This window comes from Argiope bruennichi, chromosome 9 (assembly GCF_947563725.1).
Source record: "Argiope bruennichi chromosome 9, qqArgBrue1.1, whole genome shotgun sequence".
In the NCBI taxonomy this organism is placed as follows: domain Eukaryota; kingdom Metazoa; phylum Arthropoda; class Arachnida; order Araneae; family Araneidae; genus Argiope; species Argiope bruennichi.
This window is the reverse complement of record NC_079159.1, coordinates 100,158,081-100,177,226: the sequence shown is the minus strand read 5'-3', so window position 1 is coordinate 100,177,226 and position 19,146 is coordinate 100,158,081. Positions and strand designations below refer to the sequence as shown.

Sequence of the window (19,146 nt, the reverse complement as noted above, 5' to 3'; positions counted from 1 at the left end):
ATTCCATAATTTCAAAATATTATAAATGCAAGGCATTTAAATTTCTAAGGGCAAAATAAGCAACATCATTACTCGGAAATGGGGGGAAAAAAAGTATCAATCATTGTTTCTAAATGACCAGTAAGGCCTTTTAGTAACCAGTAATTTCTAAGAGTAGTGCAATATAAATGGGTAGAAGACTCAAAACGAATACTGGAAAAAAGGTATGTATTGTTTCAAATAATCATTCATGAATGCTCTGGTGGAAAAGAAAATCTGCCGATGCAGAAATAAATTGGCGAGTTTTTAAATCCTGTCAGTAACTGCAGAGCAAAGTCTAGTATATTTGGAAAAAATTAATTCTTGATCTATTGAAAATTTTTGAAGTGAAAGCAGTTTCAAAGGTCATTTCAAGCAGTAAATCCTTTATGAACATTCTGAGCCATTTCGTTAAATTTGTATAATTGAAAATTCATCAACTAAGACACTCAAGAAATTTCTTGGGATTTTTTTTATTTTATTTAAGAATTTGATACAAACTGATGCATTTATATAATTCCAATCTGTAAAGAGAAAAGAAAACAAAATTAGTACAGCATACATCACTAAAATAAAATACCTCAAGATTTTTTTAAAACAAAATCAAAAGAAAAAAATGCTCGAAAAAGAAAATTTGAGAATAAAAATCACAGATTTAAGAATTAAAATATTACATAAAAGTTCCTTTTATTAGATACTATAATTGATATAAAAATGGGTCAGTAAAAGCATATTTTAGTGACAAGATAGTAGCTTCCATAGATAAACATATCATACATGAAAGGGGATTGATACATTTAAATCTCTTAGCTCAACTACATTTTGATTCAAACAATTTATGCATGATCAAAAGGAACTATTCTAGAAAGATGAAATAAATATCAATTTAATTAAAGATTAAATGTTAGCATTTTGACAAGAAGAACCTATGTGTAATGTAGCAATTTAATATATGAAGAAATAAAAAAGGCATATAGAAAAGAAGACTTACTTTGTTGGCAACATCCAATGCATCATAATCTGGAGCTAGTTTCACGTATGCCTTCTTTTGCCCATCAGGTCTGAAAAAGCGAAAAATTATATCTTATGTGGTCAATTCCCAATTATTTGCTTACAGTGATGCATTAACTGTAAGAAATTCAAATAATCTTCAAAGTGAGAAGAAAGCACAGATCATCAAGGAAAAGCTTTAGAACAATTTTTATTTACAACCGGAATCTTGCATCTGCAATTGTGAATTTAAAAAGATTTCCGTATTCACATTTAAAAAAAGACATATTGTAAAGACCATTCTTATATTTGAAACTTTTTGTTCTTGTAACATTTTACGAGTAACAGGTATAGATAATAGAGAATTCTATCAAGTTATATCAATTATAGAACAAAACTACCCTTATATTAAAAAAAGAAGTTAAATAAAATAAATAAAATAATCATCATACTGTAATATTTAATATTCTAAGAGAATTACTTTGGTTTGTTAGAAGCTCAATAAATGAAAGCTAAAGAAATCACCAAACTATGAATATAAACTATTCAAAGTTAATTAATCATGCAAATTACTTCATCTTTCAAATAAACTTTTAACTCTATAATCTGACAATTTCATACAATTAAGAAATTCCATGATTTTTTTTCTATAAAAATTATTTCCAAAACTAAACTATTTGCTCATAAAAACAAACCATGAAAGAATTCCATTATTCAATAAAGGGCAACTTAGCATATTTACTATTTGTTACATTTACGCAGATTTTAAATTTTTCTTTCAAAACTGAAAATAAAAAATTTAATGATGACCTTTATACTGTAGTTTGACAACATAAGTAACATTCTTCTAAAAATATAATATCAAATGCATATTTTACCTGATAAGAGTATTCACTTTTTGAACATCGATGTTATACAACTTCTTAACAGCATTTCTAATTTGAGGCTTGTTTGCTCTCTTGTGGACAATGAATACCAATGTATTATTGTCTTCAATTTTCTTCATAGCAGATTCAGTAGTAAGAGGATGCTTGATGGTAGACCATTGATCAAATCTGTAAAAGATAAACATTTTTCAAATAAATAGTACTTTAAAAAATTCTGAAAAAAATCAAAAATATTTTTAAAAATGTATAAAAAATACAGAATACTTGATAAAACAAGTATAAAAATCTATAGGTTATACGTAATCAAATTCGATGACTTTGAATCAATTTAAGAATTTTTTGTAAACAACTTTTGTTTCACTTAAAAATTATAAAGATTTCCACTTTGATTTAAAAAAAAAATATGCTTATAATAACCATATTAAAGATATTCTTAAATACTCTAATCAGTGTCCAATAAAAAAATTACAAGCAATTCAATATATACAATTTCTATACAAAAGAGATGCCTTTACAAAGCAAAATCAAAGTATACTCAAGTTTTAAAGATGAGAAAAATTCCATATAAGAATCAGCTCACCAATAATTCAGCGCTTAAACAAAAAAAATATTATATATTATTTGGTCTTTTTTAATATCAATTTCTTACAATATCTTTTCATTCTGACCCTATGAGAAACAAACAACATGTTGCATTAAAATATTCCACATATTCTTAATTCTGTTCATCTAATGCTTATTTTATAAATTGATAAGAAACCATAATGAAACTGCACAGAAGACTGACCATAAATGAGAATTGGGTACATGCAACAAATAGTTGCAATCTTTTAAAGATAAATCACTAAACTATCTAAATCTGTTCCCTAAATTGTTTTATTACATATATAATTTAGTTAGTCATAATAAAGTTTGGCTTGAATATTTTTTTTTACCTTGGTAAGAACATAGTTAGCAACTCTCCTATTTCATCTAAAAGATTTAAGGCATTCAAAAAATAACCAAACGCAACTTAAAGTACTTACGAAATATTAAATTAATTGGAAAAAACATATGGAATTAGAAATATGAAAATTAATCTATTAAAAAAATGTACAGATGTAATAAATTGTATCAATTGGTCAAAACTGATGAAATAATAATTGAAGTCATAATCATACTTACCGAGGTCTCCTGGGACAGCTTTTCCTAGGATATTTAGGATTTCTCATCAATGTAAGAGTTCTTGGGCGTCTAAACTGAACAGTAGTTCTAATTTTCCTTACTCTGGTTCCATGGGCCCCTTTTACTACCTTCTTCTTAGCTGCTAGAGCTTTTGCTTTAGCTTGGGCAGTGCTCAATTTACCTTTACCTTTAGGTGCCACCTTTTCAGCTTTGCCTGCTGGTGTTGCTGCAGCTTTAGCGGGAGGAGGCACATTTTCTTTTTTCGTTTCTTTTGGTTTTTCTGTTTTTGCTGGCTTTGCAGCAGCAGCTGCTGCTGCTTTCGCTGTAGATTTAAAAAAAAGTATTTGGTAAGAGAAGGATGGGGATTATATAACAATTAATATGCTGATAAAACTTATAATCCGACAATAAAAACCAGGAATTTCGAATGAAATAAAGCATAAATAAAACTGAAAATGCAAAAAAAAATTTCAAATTGCAAATTCAATTTGAATGGCCATCAGCTCAGAAGATCGCCATCCTCCAATGACATTTACTAAGAATGCTCAGAGCAGCATACATTAAACATCTGCTATGATATCGGATGAATAAACAACATTAAAAAGGAATCCAAATTATTCGAAAAACTTATATTCCCAATATGCATCTTTTGGGCGAATTTCTTCCTACCTTGAGGAGGTATGAAAATTAAAAAATACTTCCACTTTTAAAAATAAGAGGAGCGGCAATTAAAATTTGCCTTAAAAATAAAACAATCGCTAATTATGAAAATGATAAATATTCAACACATAGTTGAAATATCAGCTATAAGAAGGATCTAACCACGAGTCGAATTTCAACATTACTCCTCAACATAGTTACTTTACATTATTTTTCTTTACAATACGATATAAATTAAAATGTATAAATGAAAATTGGAACAATGAAAGAGCAATTCAGAAATATAAATTTAAAAAAAAAAAATCCGCCTTTTAAAAAACAGGACCACACTTGCCAAAATTTAGGCTTAAGAATGTTGAAGAGCTTAAGACAAAAGTTGTTTTATCAATTGCAAATTAAAAGCATAATATTTATATTTGAAGAACAAAAAGGGTCAATCATAAAGTAAGCAAATTCGTAAAATTTTAATAACTAAAAAACTTAGAATATAATCACGAGGATACATGTAGAAATCGCCATATTAAAACTTCTCCAACATGAAAAGAAACTTTACAAATTATAAAATTAAAACAGCAAAATATGTACAAAACAACATTTAAAATATAACAGAAATAAAATTACGCTTCTCAGATGCGCCTTTCTTTGATTTGGGACCCATTTTTAATAAATATAGTTCCTACACCGCTCCTGACAAAAACACGTTTTCAATTTCCAAATCCACAGTCGGTCACGGAGAAAGAGTTGTGTTGTCAAGCTCCTTCTGATAATTAAAACAAATTATTTAAAAAAGCATTTTTTTTTTTTTCGCTGATTCTTATGCAACATATTCAGGGATTGTATTTGTTAAATTTCTCATAAAGAGTGTACAAATAAAAACAAGATAAATATTTTCAGAATTTCTTAAGAGACGTTTTCGAATTGATTCTTATGCAGGGTATTCTTTCTTCCTTTCTTTTTGTTTTTCTTGTTGTTGTTTCTGGGTTTTATTTTTGAAGGATAGAAGTGACATCAATCTGTTTTTCCTTTCTCAGATATTAAGTATTGATAAATTATTGTAATCATATAAAAAAATCGAATTCAAGATTTTCGAATCTAAATGTATTCTCAATGACTGCTTATCTGTCCGTCGATCTGTCTCAACAGGATAACTCAAAAACGCACTGAGTTAGGCAGAAAAAAATTTGATGTATAGACTTTAGACCAAATTAACAAATTTCTATTAAATTCTGAACGAAATCCATTTAAATTAAGTTTATTTGTCTGGCCGTTCAAATAGAAGTGAACTTGACAATATCAAGTCGTTAAGAGCTAGATAAATAAAATTTGGTACACAATTTTTGCATCTAAAATGTTGATTCTTATCAAATTTTGAATCAAATACGTCAAATGATTGGCCGTTTGTCGATCCATATTTTCGTATGCACACAAGTGCAATAACTAAAATCAATTATATCGATATGTTAAATTATGACTACTATTGCAATTCCGTATAAAATTTTGTAACAATCAGTTGGAAAAAAAAGCATCCAAAAAACGTATTCACACGATAGATTCAGTAAAACTGTTAGATTTATAACAAAGATATATATTTCGTAATTAATTTCCGCCAATGCTGTGCAAGATCCAGAATTTTGTGCGATGCAAGAGGATTAAGATCCTTATAAAAGATTATGCGAGAAAATTTTGGTGTGACAACTCCTACGGGTCCTTTTTTTTCCCCCTTAACGATCAAATTTTTGACCAGACTGAATCCCACAACTATGACTGTAAAAGATGCCTTTAGTAATTATTCTCACTGAATTCAATAATAGACAAAAATTAAAAATGTAACCACACGTAGCGGAAAAGTTTTTCAAAAGCGATGAACCCACAAACGAACATTTTTTATGATTGAATCAAAAACAATATGAGGAAATAAGTATTATTGTATCAAATTTAAATCAAAGTCTAAGATTTTCCAAATGAGTACTTTATGCCTCAATCTTACATTAAGGAAAAGTCCAACCGGCATTCAAATACCAAATTCAGCAACCAAAGGGAGGTTTTGTTGTTTTTATGCAGGATCCAGTATATACTGCACAAATTTTTAAGCTTAGTTAACATATTTATAAGCCTTCTCTAAAGACACAATATGGAAGGACGTAACTTCTTTCTTCCTTTCGTTTGACATTCCCTTCAAAATGAAGAAATTGCCGAAATGCATCGTTTCTTTCTATTTTTTTTTTTTTAAATACAAAATGATTTCTACGATTTCTTGTCACTGTTCTTGGTAGCATCCGGCAAAATTCGATGAAAATCTGGTTCATGGACCAAAAACTTCAAGCTTCGCTCTACTGTCCAAGATAAAGTCAAAAGTTTCAATTTTGTCTCATCTAGCAAGAATTTGTGCAGAAGCAAATGCCATTTATGGCATGAATAAATGTATCAAGATCAAAGGGAAAGTTGCTCTTTACATGTCTTCGTTATTACACAAGATATTATACGATATCTTCATGATGTTGCTCGATATTCCGAATCATGCACAATATCACGAAAATACAGTCACGATTTGTGCTAATAAGGAAGGAACAGCTCAAATTGAAATTTTAATATCGAACCCATATGACAAATGGAAAGTTTGATTTATTTTTAATCAATAGACCTCAAAATATTAAGTGGCCTTTAAAGCAGATATAGTACCTATAGATATTGAACACTCAATAAAATCTATGGCCACTTTTAATGAAAAGAAAAAAAGGCCAATCAAGAACACTCCCGATGTTTGAAAAAGCAATACAGAATATTTTATAAAATTTTTTTAAATCTTTAATCAAGATGGGGAAAAAAATAGATCCCAAAAGAAAAAGTACTCAATTTCTGATCAAATCTTCATTTACATGATGCAAGTATCTATGATGAGACATCTAGAACTTAATGTTCTTTGAGAAATATTTTTCCCTCCCCACATGCTTGTTTAGAACTTGTTTCCTAAAGCATGCAGCTTAATCATTATTTTCTCTATCGTTCTATTTTGCAAAATTTCTCTTCCATTTTTATTTGCGTGTCTTTTTTTTCCCATTATATAACATTAATTCAATACCTTAAAAATAGATAAATATTTGGCACAATATTTTACTTTTTGTCATATCAGAATTTTCTGGGTGGAAGGAAACATTCTTCAGTCAATGGAAAAAGCTTTTTACATCAACGAAAACTTTCTTTTACTCCGATAGGCAAGATCGGTTTGAAGAAAGGAGAGATCGGAAAAGTCTGACTACAAGCCCTCCTATGACAGTGAAGTGATAGGCGATGCGCGAAGGATAGAACCTGGGACATTATGGTTAGCAGTCCTGTAACTAACCGATTATACCAAAACAGCAGCTCGGGTAGATGCGCTGTTACTGGCTTATATGCTATTCACCACAACAGCATCTCGTAAAACTATTCCGAGAAGAATCCCTCAGAACACTTACATAGAAATACATCAACATAGAATTAGTAATAATATAAGCTTTTTACAATGACTTAAAATTATTATTGTTAATTTGTATGCTCATTAAAGCCTCAATTAACAATAATTAAGCAAGAAAGCTTTGGCCGATTCATTTCTCGATGTTGCGCGCATTTTTAGCGATTTTAATCACCTTTCATGAGGTTCAAATAGAACTATTTAACATAGGAAAAATCTCACTGAATAGCATAACTCCATTTTTATTCATTATTCATTGAATCTTATTTATATAACTTATCCCGGAATGATTTTTTTTTTTTTTTGTTCGATCTACTTATTATCAATTTCCATCAAATTCAATGCTATGTTTCGGATTCGAATATTGAAAGCGATCACATTGCAGTAATTACCACATGTCAAAGCTGGAGAAAATATCCAGAAGGATATTCTCTCCAGCTTTGAAATGAAATTGCTCAATGAAATAATTTTAAAGTATTATATCAACCAAAAACAATCTAAACACATTAATGTGGAAAATTTCAGAAGCTATCGAGTATAACACAAATCTGTCACATATCGAAACAGAGAAAGTAATTTCTTTAAAACTTTATTGCAAAGTTAATTATTCGCAAAAAATGGTGAACATGGGAAAGGCCGTAAATGCCATGAGTGAGCAGAATTTTGTTTTCAATTTTCCGCACATGAGCGCTTTCTGCTTCATAGAAAATCGGAACATATATATTAATTACAAGGCAATGACGAATAATAGTAACAAAATAGCAATCCTTGACACGAATCTAGCATTTTTATATAACTAGCAGGAAATAGTTGCCTCTTTCAGAGGAATTAATCTTTAGCATGCGGTTATTACACAAGTATCAGCAAGTCAAATATATAATTTGGAACGTTTTCTTTTCGACCTACTGAAAACAAAATTTGACTCCGAACTACAATTGTAATTATAAGATCACACCCAAAATTTCATTTATTTAAATCACCGCGTTTTTGAGTTTTCATATTTACATGCATGCTCAAGTGTAGACTGACAGGTGGTCAACTGTTTGACAAATCTTGTTCCAAATCTGATACGGATGTACATTTTTAACGCTAACCCTATTCCCCATATTTTTTTTTTTATCTATCTATCTATTTATGTTTCCTCGTTATCGTGTTCACCTGTATACAGACAGATAGATAGTCTTTCTCGATGTGGATTTTGTTCAAATATTTTTAAAAATCTGCAAATTTGGCGCAAGGTAGAAAAGCATATCGAAATTATTAGGACAGAAATGTGTAAAATATTTCAAAACTCTCAAATGTTTTATTCATTATTCAATAAAGTATATATTCATTCTAACAAAGAAATATATATTTTTAGCCGCACTTTCAATAAAAATAAGCATATTTTGAATCCTCTTAAACCAAGCAATTACTTCATCATTTTTTATATATATATATAGTGGATAATATCACAGCGAAATTATCAATACCTATTCTTGCCTATTCATCTTCAGAAGTTAGAAGGACAACTCAAGAAATTTAATACTAGGAGCGAGTGGCTTCCTAGCGAATTGGTATAAAATTAAATATCACTGATCTGATGAAAATCTCCTCTATTTTTTAAGATGTATTTTCAGTTTATATGTCTCAGATCATTGGAAACATTTGATAATCATTCCTGTTCCAAAAACTATATTTTAAAATAAAACAAAAGCAAATTAATTCCAATAATTCCTTCAGATCCATTGCCTATACAATTGTCTTTTTAAAAAATCTTCGAAAGGATAATGCTACGGCTTATTGCCCAAAATTTAACTAATCAATAGGAAAATTCTGCCCTTTATGAATGTTTTCCTTTAAAGACAATAAACTCTCTACGTATAACTGTCATTACAAAAACACAACATTAAATTACTTTATTGATATAACGTTGGATATCAGAATTCATTCTGATTCTACGTATGTTTATAAGCTTGTATTAAAATGCCTTCAGCTGGTTATTACTGGAAAAAAAGCTTAAATTCATCGCAAATTTTTTTTTCAAATTCGAATATCAAGTTTGTGCGAGTAAGATACATTCTACTACCTCAAATCAATGTTTCATTCTCACTACTATTCATTGAGTACACGGCAAATCTTTAGCAGAAAAAAAACTGTATGGTTAAATATTCCTTATAACAGAAAATATTTGGTTAAATATTCCTTATAACAGAAAAAATTCTTGGTTTTGCAACTTTTTGGGGGAAAGTGGCCCAAAAGATCCGAAAATGTTATATCAGAATGTTCGCTTTTTCTTTCATTTAATATGTCGGTGGATAGAAGAAAGATCAGAAATAAAATGTTTTCAAAAGCAGTGGTAGGGGTGTCCCCGAAAATTTCTTGCATATGCTTTAATAATAAATCTCGCATACTTTCTCTCTTAATTCCAGAAAACGCCTGTCATAGAATTGACATACATTAATTATGAAATATTAACTTTGGTGTGAACTTAGCATTTTTATTTCATCGATCGTGTCACTTTTGGTTTATCGAGTTTTTTGGCGATTAATCCCTGACATGCGGTTAAATCTAATTTTTGTTTTAAACGCGTTTATCTCAACCGACCGAAATAAAATTTTGACACAAAACTGCACTTGCAATCATAAAATCCAGTGCGAAATTTAATAAATTTAAGTCACTGCGTCTTTGAGTGATCACGTTTACATGTTTCTGAAAGTACAGATCAATATACGATCAACTCCTTTTTGGATTTGACTCAAACTTAGACAGATATCTACAATATAGATAACAAATGTGTATATTGAATTTTATTCATCTGGCTCTTTTCGTTTTATAGTCATTGTTTTAATTTATATTCGAACAGCCGGACAAGCAGACTTCCTCTGAGCAGATAAATTTCAAAATCTGATGAAAATCCAAACATTTGATATAAAGAACGCAAACCAAATTTCATCTATCTAGCTCAAAGCATTTTTGAGTTATCTTTGTTCCATACAGACGGATAGTTTTAGAATTCAGGGAGGTGTAAAATGTGGAGATTCGATAAAATCTCCCGAAACATACTGCTGGTTTTTGCAAGTGATGGGTCCTCTACCACTGTACTAGTATTATTAAAATTCTTCCAAAGTCCAAACTTTAATCTCATTGAGTATTTGTGGAATTATTTGCAACAAACACAATATGAGCATCAAATTTCTAACAAGCAGGATTTAAGAAAACATTTGATAGAAAAGTCAGCCAAAATCGATGGATGATTTTGAAAAAAAATTGGACCAATCCAAACCAAATAGACCAGGAAAGGTCATAAGCAAGGAAGGCCCAACAAGATATTAACTTTTAAGTTTGCATTGTTTTCCTTAATTTATCGAAAAGTGTCCCAATACTTTTTTGAGCATTTTTTTTACTTGCTTTCTTTTATTTTCAATTATAACCATAATTGCATTAATATGAGAGTTTTGTTTGAATTATTATGATTTATATATATCAAAATAATATTTACTTCTTTGTTTTGGTCTCATTTGTATATTTAAGTAAAATATGTGTCCTAGTAGTGTGTCCAAATACTTTTTTATGACAGACTGTATGTATACGAGAAAATAAAAAGTAAGGGTATATTGAACTGAATGGGAAATAATACGGCTCACAAATTTAATTATAGAATTAATGTCATTTTGCATCATAACAAAAACGAAAGCTGCAGCTTTGTTCACTTCAGTGAACGTATTGAGAGAACTAAAAACAAATGTGGATTTAAGATTTGAGACCTCCTGAAGTTGGCATATTTTCAGAGTACCAGTTGTAAGATTGGAAGATTGATTCCATCACATTTCTCGTATCTATGAGTACGAATGCTAAATCTACTGCTATGGAGAAACTTTCCTTTTGCAGCCAAGAAATTTAGAGAGTAATTGTCTTTTCAGAAGTAGTCATTTTTGGAAAAGGGTTCAAAAACTGTGAAATTCATCCATTAGAAGTTTCCGTTATTAGAATTGTTTTAATGAAGGAATACTGTTTGAATTTTTATAAGACATATTGACCTCCAAAAGTTAAGGTACAACCAGTTTTTTTTTTTTTTTTTTTTTTTTTTTTGAATTTCACCATTAAAGAAATGTGTATTATTACGGTAACAAATATGATTTATATGAAGGACATTGTGTAGTATTTATTAAAATAACGAAAGAAGTGCATCTATTACCTTTTTCAAGGAATCTATTATTTATATGTAACCCAAAGAAAAATATGAATATATTGTTTTTTTATAATTTGTGAAAATTTTGAGTTCTTATTGCTTTTATCTGCAAAGATATTCTTGGCACTGTCTCCGGGAAGTCTCTTATTAAGATGGCAGGTGATCGGGTCAACGGAAATGGATTTGAACAAGTTGCTGCTGTTGCTACTAGCGATAGGCGAGGATCGAACTCGCAACCTTTGGGTTCGTAGCCGAGTAACAAGACCACTAGACAAAAGAAATTTCTCATGTCTCGTAGCTGTTATCTGGCTTATAAAGCGTCACCACATTACTCCCCCTTCAGTTCGTCGGAGGTGAGACGAACGATTTTTTGTCCTGTTTTTGCTGTTATTAGTGGTGATATATTGGCTGTTGCGCCTTATCCATTTTTTTTTTTTTTATTGGCTGATTATTTATCAGCTTCATTTTTTTTTATTTATTTATTGGCCGATTTTTTATCAGCTTATTGATTTTTATTTATTTCTGGTAGAGGGCGCCACAACAGTTGTATGAAGGTTGTGTATTTTCGTCATCGGGTCACCAATGTTGCTACTGGCGATAAGCGAGGATCGAACTCGCAACCTTTGGGTTCGTAGCCGAGTAACAAGACCACTAGACAAATGAAATTTCTCATGTCTCGTAGCTGTTATCTGGCTTATAAAGCGTCACCACACTGCTGCTAGAATGCTTAATATGTCTCACAGTGTGGCCCTGGCATTAGTTACAATCCAAAAAATTCAGTTTTGAGAAGATGATCCGAGTCGACCACGAGCTACAACTGCGGGAGATCATTTTCGGTAGCGAGAAACAAGACCATTATTATGCCTGAATTTGTAACACAAATTCAACAGGCACAATATTAGAGGCTACTAAGATACGAAGACATTATCGCAATCAGGGATTGTATACAAGCTCATTTATGTCCCATTTAATATTTCCAAAACGAAATTCTCGCTGCTTCGAGAAATAGTGATGAGATCCTTGCTTCAGCTACATGCTTATGCTACTGATGAGGGATTCATTCTATTAGATGATTCAATGCTCAATCTTATCGAATTAAGCTTGTCGAGAATAAAGATTTAGAGCGAATGGACTGTTTAAGCTCTATTCGGGACCTTATGTCATTGTACCATCTTTGGGATTATCTTAGAAGATAAAGTTTCAAATACGCTTTCAAAATCGTTTATTGAACTAGAATGAGCTTTGCGAAATGAATGATCTTCACTTTCCATTCTCATAACTTGGTTGGAAAGTTGATATCAATACATTTACTACTAGGGAAGAATGTATTCTTTAATAAATTTTTTTTAATAGATACCTTCCATTTATCTTTTTTCTCCAATAATGAACTTTTGTTTAAAAAAACATAATTTAATTATAAATTAAACTTGTTAATTATAAAATAATACAAAATAAAAATATAAAAATAAATAATGAATTATAAATTAAAATTAAATAAATAACTGTTTGACACACAATTATTCCAATTATCGATTTCATTTGTTTGCAAATTAAACACAAAAAAAAAACGCTTACCAAATTTTTGAAAGCAAACGTAATTTACAAATTTAATCATACTTTTGATATAAAATATTTACAGTTGACAGATATATGTAAAGACTTCCATCAAAATCACTCCAGGATACGTCATGCTAATTTAGTGTAGTGATTGGATTTTAAAGCGTTAGGAAATAAACGTTCATAGATGGCGCTAGACAACTAGCGCGAGTGTAATTAAAAGAGTGATGTCATTCGAGTGTTTGCTCTTGGAGGAGAAGGAGTTACTGAGCAGAGTAACTCGAACGAATCTGCAATAAATTTGTTAAGTTTTCTACTTGCCTATTTTTTCAAAGCACTCACGAACCAGCCACGACATTTGGATGGACTCGAAATCCATTGGGGTTTCCCCGCACAGGTTCGAATCCTGTCGACTGCGCCAAATGTCGTGGCTGGTTCGTGAGTGCTTTGAAAAAATAGGCAAATAGAAAACTTAACAAATTTATTGCAGATTCGTTCGAGTTACTCTGCTCAGTAACTCCTTCTCCTCCAAGAGCAAACACTCGAATGACATCACTCTTTTAATTACACTCGCGCTAGTTGTCTAGCGCCATCTATGAACGTTTATTTCCTAACGCTTCAAAATCCACTCGCTACATTCAGTTTCTTCTAACCAGTTTGTAAATTATTCCATTTATTTCAGCAGTCTTCCTTGTCTTATCCAGAAGGAAGTGTACCAAAATTGATTTAACCCTACAGTATTTTAGTCGAATAATAATTCACCTCTTTCATCAGACTCAATTCATCTGTTTGAACACACATCTTTATACACCTCAAAAACAATTAATCATCCACAGAGCTTATTAAAGTAAAATTAATAATTAAAAATCAAACTCTATAGCATTTCTAGTGTGATAGACTGAATCACACTTTTATAATATGTCAATCAACTGTTACTTGTAACAATACAGTAGTCAGAAGGGATTAGATTTATCTCAGACATTTTATACTCAATACTTTTAATTAGTCAATAAAGAACATGTGTTCAACCAAAAGTAAACAAGCCACATGAAGTGACATAGAACAAAATACATATTTATGTTTTATTTTATGTACAGAGAAGTTACCATTTTTTAAAAATACAAGCTACCCATAAGTATAAGAATAAAAAATCCTTCGTAATATAATTCTCACTTGTTCTTTGTACTAGGATATTTTTGTAATTCTCTATTTTGCAAAACCGTTTTCTATACTCACTAGTGTAATCATAATTTAATCAGTATCAGAATGCTCTAATGCATAGGACAAGAGGGAAAATGTAAGGAAAACATGGAGTGTTTAATGGTAAGGGTAAAAAAAGGATCATTTCGAAATAAAATTCCTTTTTTTATCACTTATATGATTATTTTATTTTAGAATTAAACATGTGGAAAAATCAGTGCATAATTTGATATTTTATTTTTGATCAAATATAATTCCAAATTTGTAAACAATGCAAATGTTTAAAATATATGTGGATTTCAAGGTATACTAGAATTAAGTAATTTCAACATAAAATTTTGATATAAAAATATTAAGATTTTTCTGATCAAATACATTTAAATGTTTATCCTTTTTAAATACTTTTCATCACCAATTGTCAGCGACAGTACTTATCTTAATTTGAGATATTAGTCATATTTTTCAAGAATAAATATTTGATAAAAATTCACTTCATATTTAAGGAGGTTCTTACACTTTCTTCCTCATTAAACTTTTTATTAAAAAAATAATCAGGACCAAAAATGTATTCATGCTCCTCAACACTCCAGATCACAATGCTATAAATATTCAAAGATGATCACTACTAATAAAACATAAAAAGGCGACTTCAGCCAGAGATCTTGGTCAGCTGTGCACAAAAATATTTTGCATAGCATAATCCCGTTCCTTCGCAATTGCTTAAATCAATCTCATTTTTTTTATATGCACTTTAGTAAATATTTTACGGCATCCCTTTTGCAAATAATTTTATATTCCCGCATACATTACTAGACTGCAGATTAGTTTTAAAATTCAGACATTTGACTGTCTGCGAGGTAAATACAGTAAACTTATATTTATGGATTACTAATAACCATAAGATATGTTGATTAAAAAGAATTTAGTTTTATGTCTGCTAATGTTGTTCATGTAGTGGTTGCCAGCATAATAATGATTAATCCTTTTAGATTATTGTAAATAAACACAAACTGAACTAATCATCAAATAAATTAAAGACATAATAATGATCTCAAGGAAAGAGAAGATAAGATAACTATACAGTATCTTGATTGTGCTACACTCGTTTTATTTTCTTTAATGAAATTCTTGTGGTAATGTTTTCGTTATTATCTCTTATTACTATTAGCATTATTCATTGTTCTTAGTAATACCCCAAATATTCTTTTACACAGTATACACAGTAGATGATTTTTTCTTTTTTTAAAATTAAACATAGTTGTAATAAAATTATATATAACTAGGGAGCCTTGCTCCCTGCTTGCTTTCATTTGCCAGCCTCGATGCTGTCCTGGAATCATGCATGTTCTCAGGTTAGTAGAGTTGGAATTGATTCCATCCTTTTAGACAAAAAAAAAAAAAAAAAAAAAAAAAAAGGGGGTGAATGGGTGACAAACTGTCTTGAAAATATCATGAGCAAAACGGCTCAATTCAACAGCTCTTTCCAAATAAAAAAATAAATTTTAGCATTAATTAAAATTTAGAAAAAAAAATTGCAACACAATTTTAACTTTTTCAGTAGAATAAAGTATGAAATTTTAAACAAATTAAATAAAAGTTTTCTTAAAACAGTTATGTCTTTATTTGCATTTTTTCTTCATCTGATATTGCTGCACGCCCCATCACAATTTTAAAAAATGCAAGATTAACGCATGTATTGCTAAGATATTCCGACGATTGCCAGCCGAGAGATGAAAAATTTTTGTTACTCGAAAAATGTGCGCAAACATGAAAGCTATTCATTATTTTTGTAACAAACGATGTGCCTAAAAGTAGAATTTACAAATAATATTGTTTTAAATTCATTTGCTGTTAAAGCATTACTTTTCCTTTTTTGTGCCAGAATACCACCACAAAGAATATAAATATTTAATATGATATAAAAAATTTCATTAAATATTTTGGAAATGGCAATATTGGCAAAATAAACCTCATCTAGTCAGGTGACTCATTATTTAACAATCGCAAAATGAATAAAATGTAATGTTTACATAAATTTTTTTACTATAGTAGATAAAAAAAATATCTGTTATTTTTTTAACCATTGTAAAAGATCTAAAACGAAAATAGCTTTGCCTTTCCATAACCAATATTTGGCCACATCTGCCAGTATGTTAAAACAAAGAGCCAGTAAATTAATCCTGTTACTTCCACTAAATGAAAAGTCCCAAATTTTATAAAGCACATTATTATTTTTTGGTACATTAAATAACTCCAGGCATTATGGAAAAATGAGGGACTAGGATAGCTCAATTTAATACCTCTACAATTTGTTATTTTATTTCACTGCATTAAAAATATATATATATATATGTCTGTATAAAATATAAAAATATATATGCTATTGTTTTTTTAATAGAAAACTCAATAAAACTTCTATATAGCAATTTTACACCACAATATTTATAATTTTAATTATATATAACATTTAATATATACATGAATTATATTTAATCAAAATAACAAGCTTCATATCAAAAATAAACTATTAAACAAATATTTATAATTAGCAACAATGAATTTTATAAGAATAGCAAAAAATATTTCCATTTTAGAAAGCACATTTTATAAATCTTTGCTCGATATTTCATTAAAAGATAGATTAATTTATTACTGTATAAAGATTAGATAAAATATGTCACTACTTAACCAATTGTATCTAGAATGAATTCATAAATGTAATAAATATATTTTTCAAAATCAATAAATTCATATTATATCAACTGAAGCATTTGATATAAAAGATGGTAACAGATGAATAAAAAATATGACCTAAAAATAAATTTCATTTCTAAAAAAATCTTGAAATTTTTTTTTGTATATATAAAGCACATAAATGGTTGTATTTAATTGGTTAACAGATAACAAATTTTTTAGCAATATTCACCAATATTCAGTTGAAAATTTTAAGAATAAAAAACTATAGCTATAACTGGGCTATAACACAGAAAAAAAAAATATTAAAAATATAACAAAAAAAAAAAAAAAACCTTCTCTATTTCCCCAGTGTTTTTAATGACAATATATTGTTGCACAAATTGTTATGAATGTGAACAAAACTCAGAAAATAGGAAGAATAAGTGAAGTAATAGGTAATTTTTGATCCATAAATATTTTTAATATATTTGTAACAAATTTATAATAAATTCAAATATATTTTCTGACTAGTGCACGAATTTCAAATGTGGCGTGCTATGCTTTGGAACCAAACATATAAGGCACTTCTAAAAATTAATATCACAAAGCTAAATATCAAAGCAAAAACAACAAATTATAACAGTATACAATAACAGCATAAATTCATTAGTTTTAATAAGTAGATAAAAATATTTCAAATACCTAATTAGCATTTATATAGCCAATATCAAGATAAAATCACAACAATATTGTTAACAGTATATATACATAAATTAGAACTTCTTAAACTATGATTGCTAATCTGGAATGAAATATTAAATTCTTTGATATTTTTTAAACTTTAGTCAAATTATTTAAGCAAGGATACATAATTCAGAAAGCTATAAGTGGACTTATTTCATGGAACATTTTTAAAAGTAAATGTTAATTACCAAACTGTTTACATATTTGGAGATCTTAAATGGCAAATGTTTAAGAAGCTCTTTCTACTGTATATCAATAAGTACATCACAATGTTCCTGACAATAACTTTATCTGGCACTTTCCAAGAATTTATAAAAGGCACTATACAAATACTATAAAGTTATTTTTAAAAAATCTAGGAATAACAAAAATAAAAAATGCATGAAAATCAACAAACTTTAAGATGTACCTGTTTACATGATTAGATAAGAAAAAGCTTTATAAGCTTCAATACGAAAAAATTAATAATTAAAATTAGGAACGATGATTTCAAGCACCAAACGTAATTAAGCTTATTTAAGACAATATATGTTAACAAGATGAACTTTAAGGAGAAAATCCAGTTTCTCCTTTCTTTTGATTGTATTCATACACATATTAAGAATATTATATATATATATATGATGCAGCCAAAACTAAAAATTTTTTATAAATAATTTTTTAAAAAGAACACTGTGGCTTTATTTAGATACCTTGCCAGATGCTGTTAAGATTGCAGCCAGTAAAACAAAAAGCAGCTTATTTCAAAATAAAAGTACTCTGAACAAAACGTGAGATTTTTCAATATCTGTTTAAGATAGTCAACTTAAGATTCAAATTAATTGCACCTTCATTTACATTGAACAAACTCTTTCATTCAATTAATACTGATTTTGAAAAACCTTGTGAATACTGAAATGCACTAACACATAATAATCACAAGGAATATTATAAAACATTTAAAGCTTCTAATCAAAAATTAATTCTTGCGCAGATGAGACAAGCCTCAACCATGCTTATTGTTATAAAATAGGGTGCAATATGCATAAAGAAAATTATGAGAATCATCTTTGCTTTCAAAAAGGGACTTCTTATGATTCATCACTATCCTTTCTCTGTCTCTTAGAAGGTGGCATCAATGCACCACCAAGAAAGCCTTGTGCAGTGTTGAAAAGATTAATAGGGGTATTGCCATCAGTGATCAATGCAGATTGAATTCCAAGACCTTGGAGAAGTTTAACCTAAAGCAAATAAATTAGAATTAGAAAAACACCTTATAGTAATAAATTTTATTTCTAATAAAACAAAATATTATTATAAAATACTAATAGAAAATTATTTTTACTCAATTTGTTCATTCTAAAATTTTTATTTCTCCTTTTTTTTACACTATCGCTTGAATACACCAATTTTCTATATTCAGACCAAAATTTACTTTGTTATTCAAATGAAATATTAAATTTTCTGATTTAAAGACTATATAATGGAAATTCACACATTTCTATATAAAAGGGGGAAAATTAAAATATTTTCTTAACTGATCAAACTGTTTTATAATCAACAAGTTTGAAAGTTTGTTAAATTTTAAAAAGAAACATTAAAATTTAAAATCAATTAGATTTAAGACTTACATAATTTATGCCATCTTTTAT

The 19,146-nt window shown here is 28.9% G+C and overlaps 2 protein-coding genes across 3 annotated transcripts in view; both read right to left on the bottom strand.

The window, feature by feature from the left end:
* Positions 1-475: 475 nt before the first annotated feature.
* Positions 476-4,500, bottom strand: LOC129985254 (60S ribosomal protein L23a-like). The gene is made up of 5 exons (XM_056095212.1): positions 4,341-4,500; positions 3,060-3,381; positions 1,887-2,063; positions 1,010-1,079; positions 476-542 (listed from the first exon to the last, which is right to left on the bottom strand). The coding sequence occupies exons 1-5, from the start codon at positions 4,375-4,377 to the stop codon at positions 528-530; spliced, it is 621 nt and encodes a 206-aa protein (XP_055951187.1). The 5' UTR covers positions 4,378-4,500; the 3' UTR covers positions 476-527.
* Positions 4,501-16,709: 12,209 nt separating this feature from the next.
* Positions 16,710-19,146, bottom strand: part of LOC129984114 (major vault protein-like) — a 29,916-nt gene continuing 27,479 nt past the window's right edge. The window contains exon 16 of one of the 2 annotated variants that reach the window (XM_056093897.1): positions 16,710-18,735. In XM_056093897.1, coding sequence (XP_055949872.1) covers positions 18,586-18,735 — 150 coding nt within the window. In that variant the 3' untranslated portion in view covers positions 16,710-18,585. The remainder of the gene's footprint in view (positions 18,736-19,146) is intronic. The other variant, XM_056093896.1, reaches the window with a different exon arrangement.

Excerpts from the sequence above, each read along its gene's own strand:
- LOC129985254 (XM_056095212.1), bottom strand. The coding sequence starts at position 4,377 with ATGGGTCCCAAATCAAAGAAAGGCGCATCTGAGAAGC. Across the intron at positions 2,064-3,059 it reads AGCTGTCCCAGGAGACCTCG|ATTTGATCAATGGTCTACCA; the intron begins GTAAGTATGATT and ends TATCTTTTACAG. Across the intron at positions 1,080-1,886 it reads AAAGTGAATACTCTTATCAG|ACCTGATGGGCAAAAGAAGG; the intron begins GTAAAATATGCA and ends TCGCTTTTTCAG.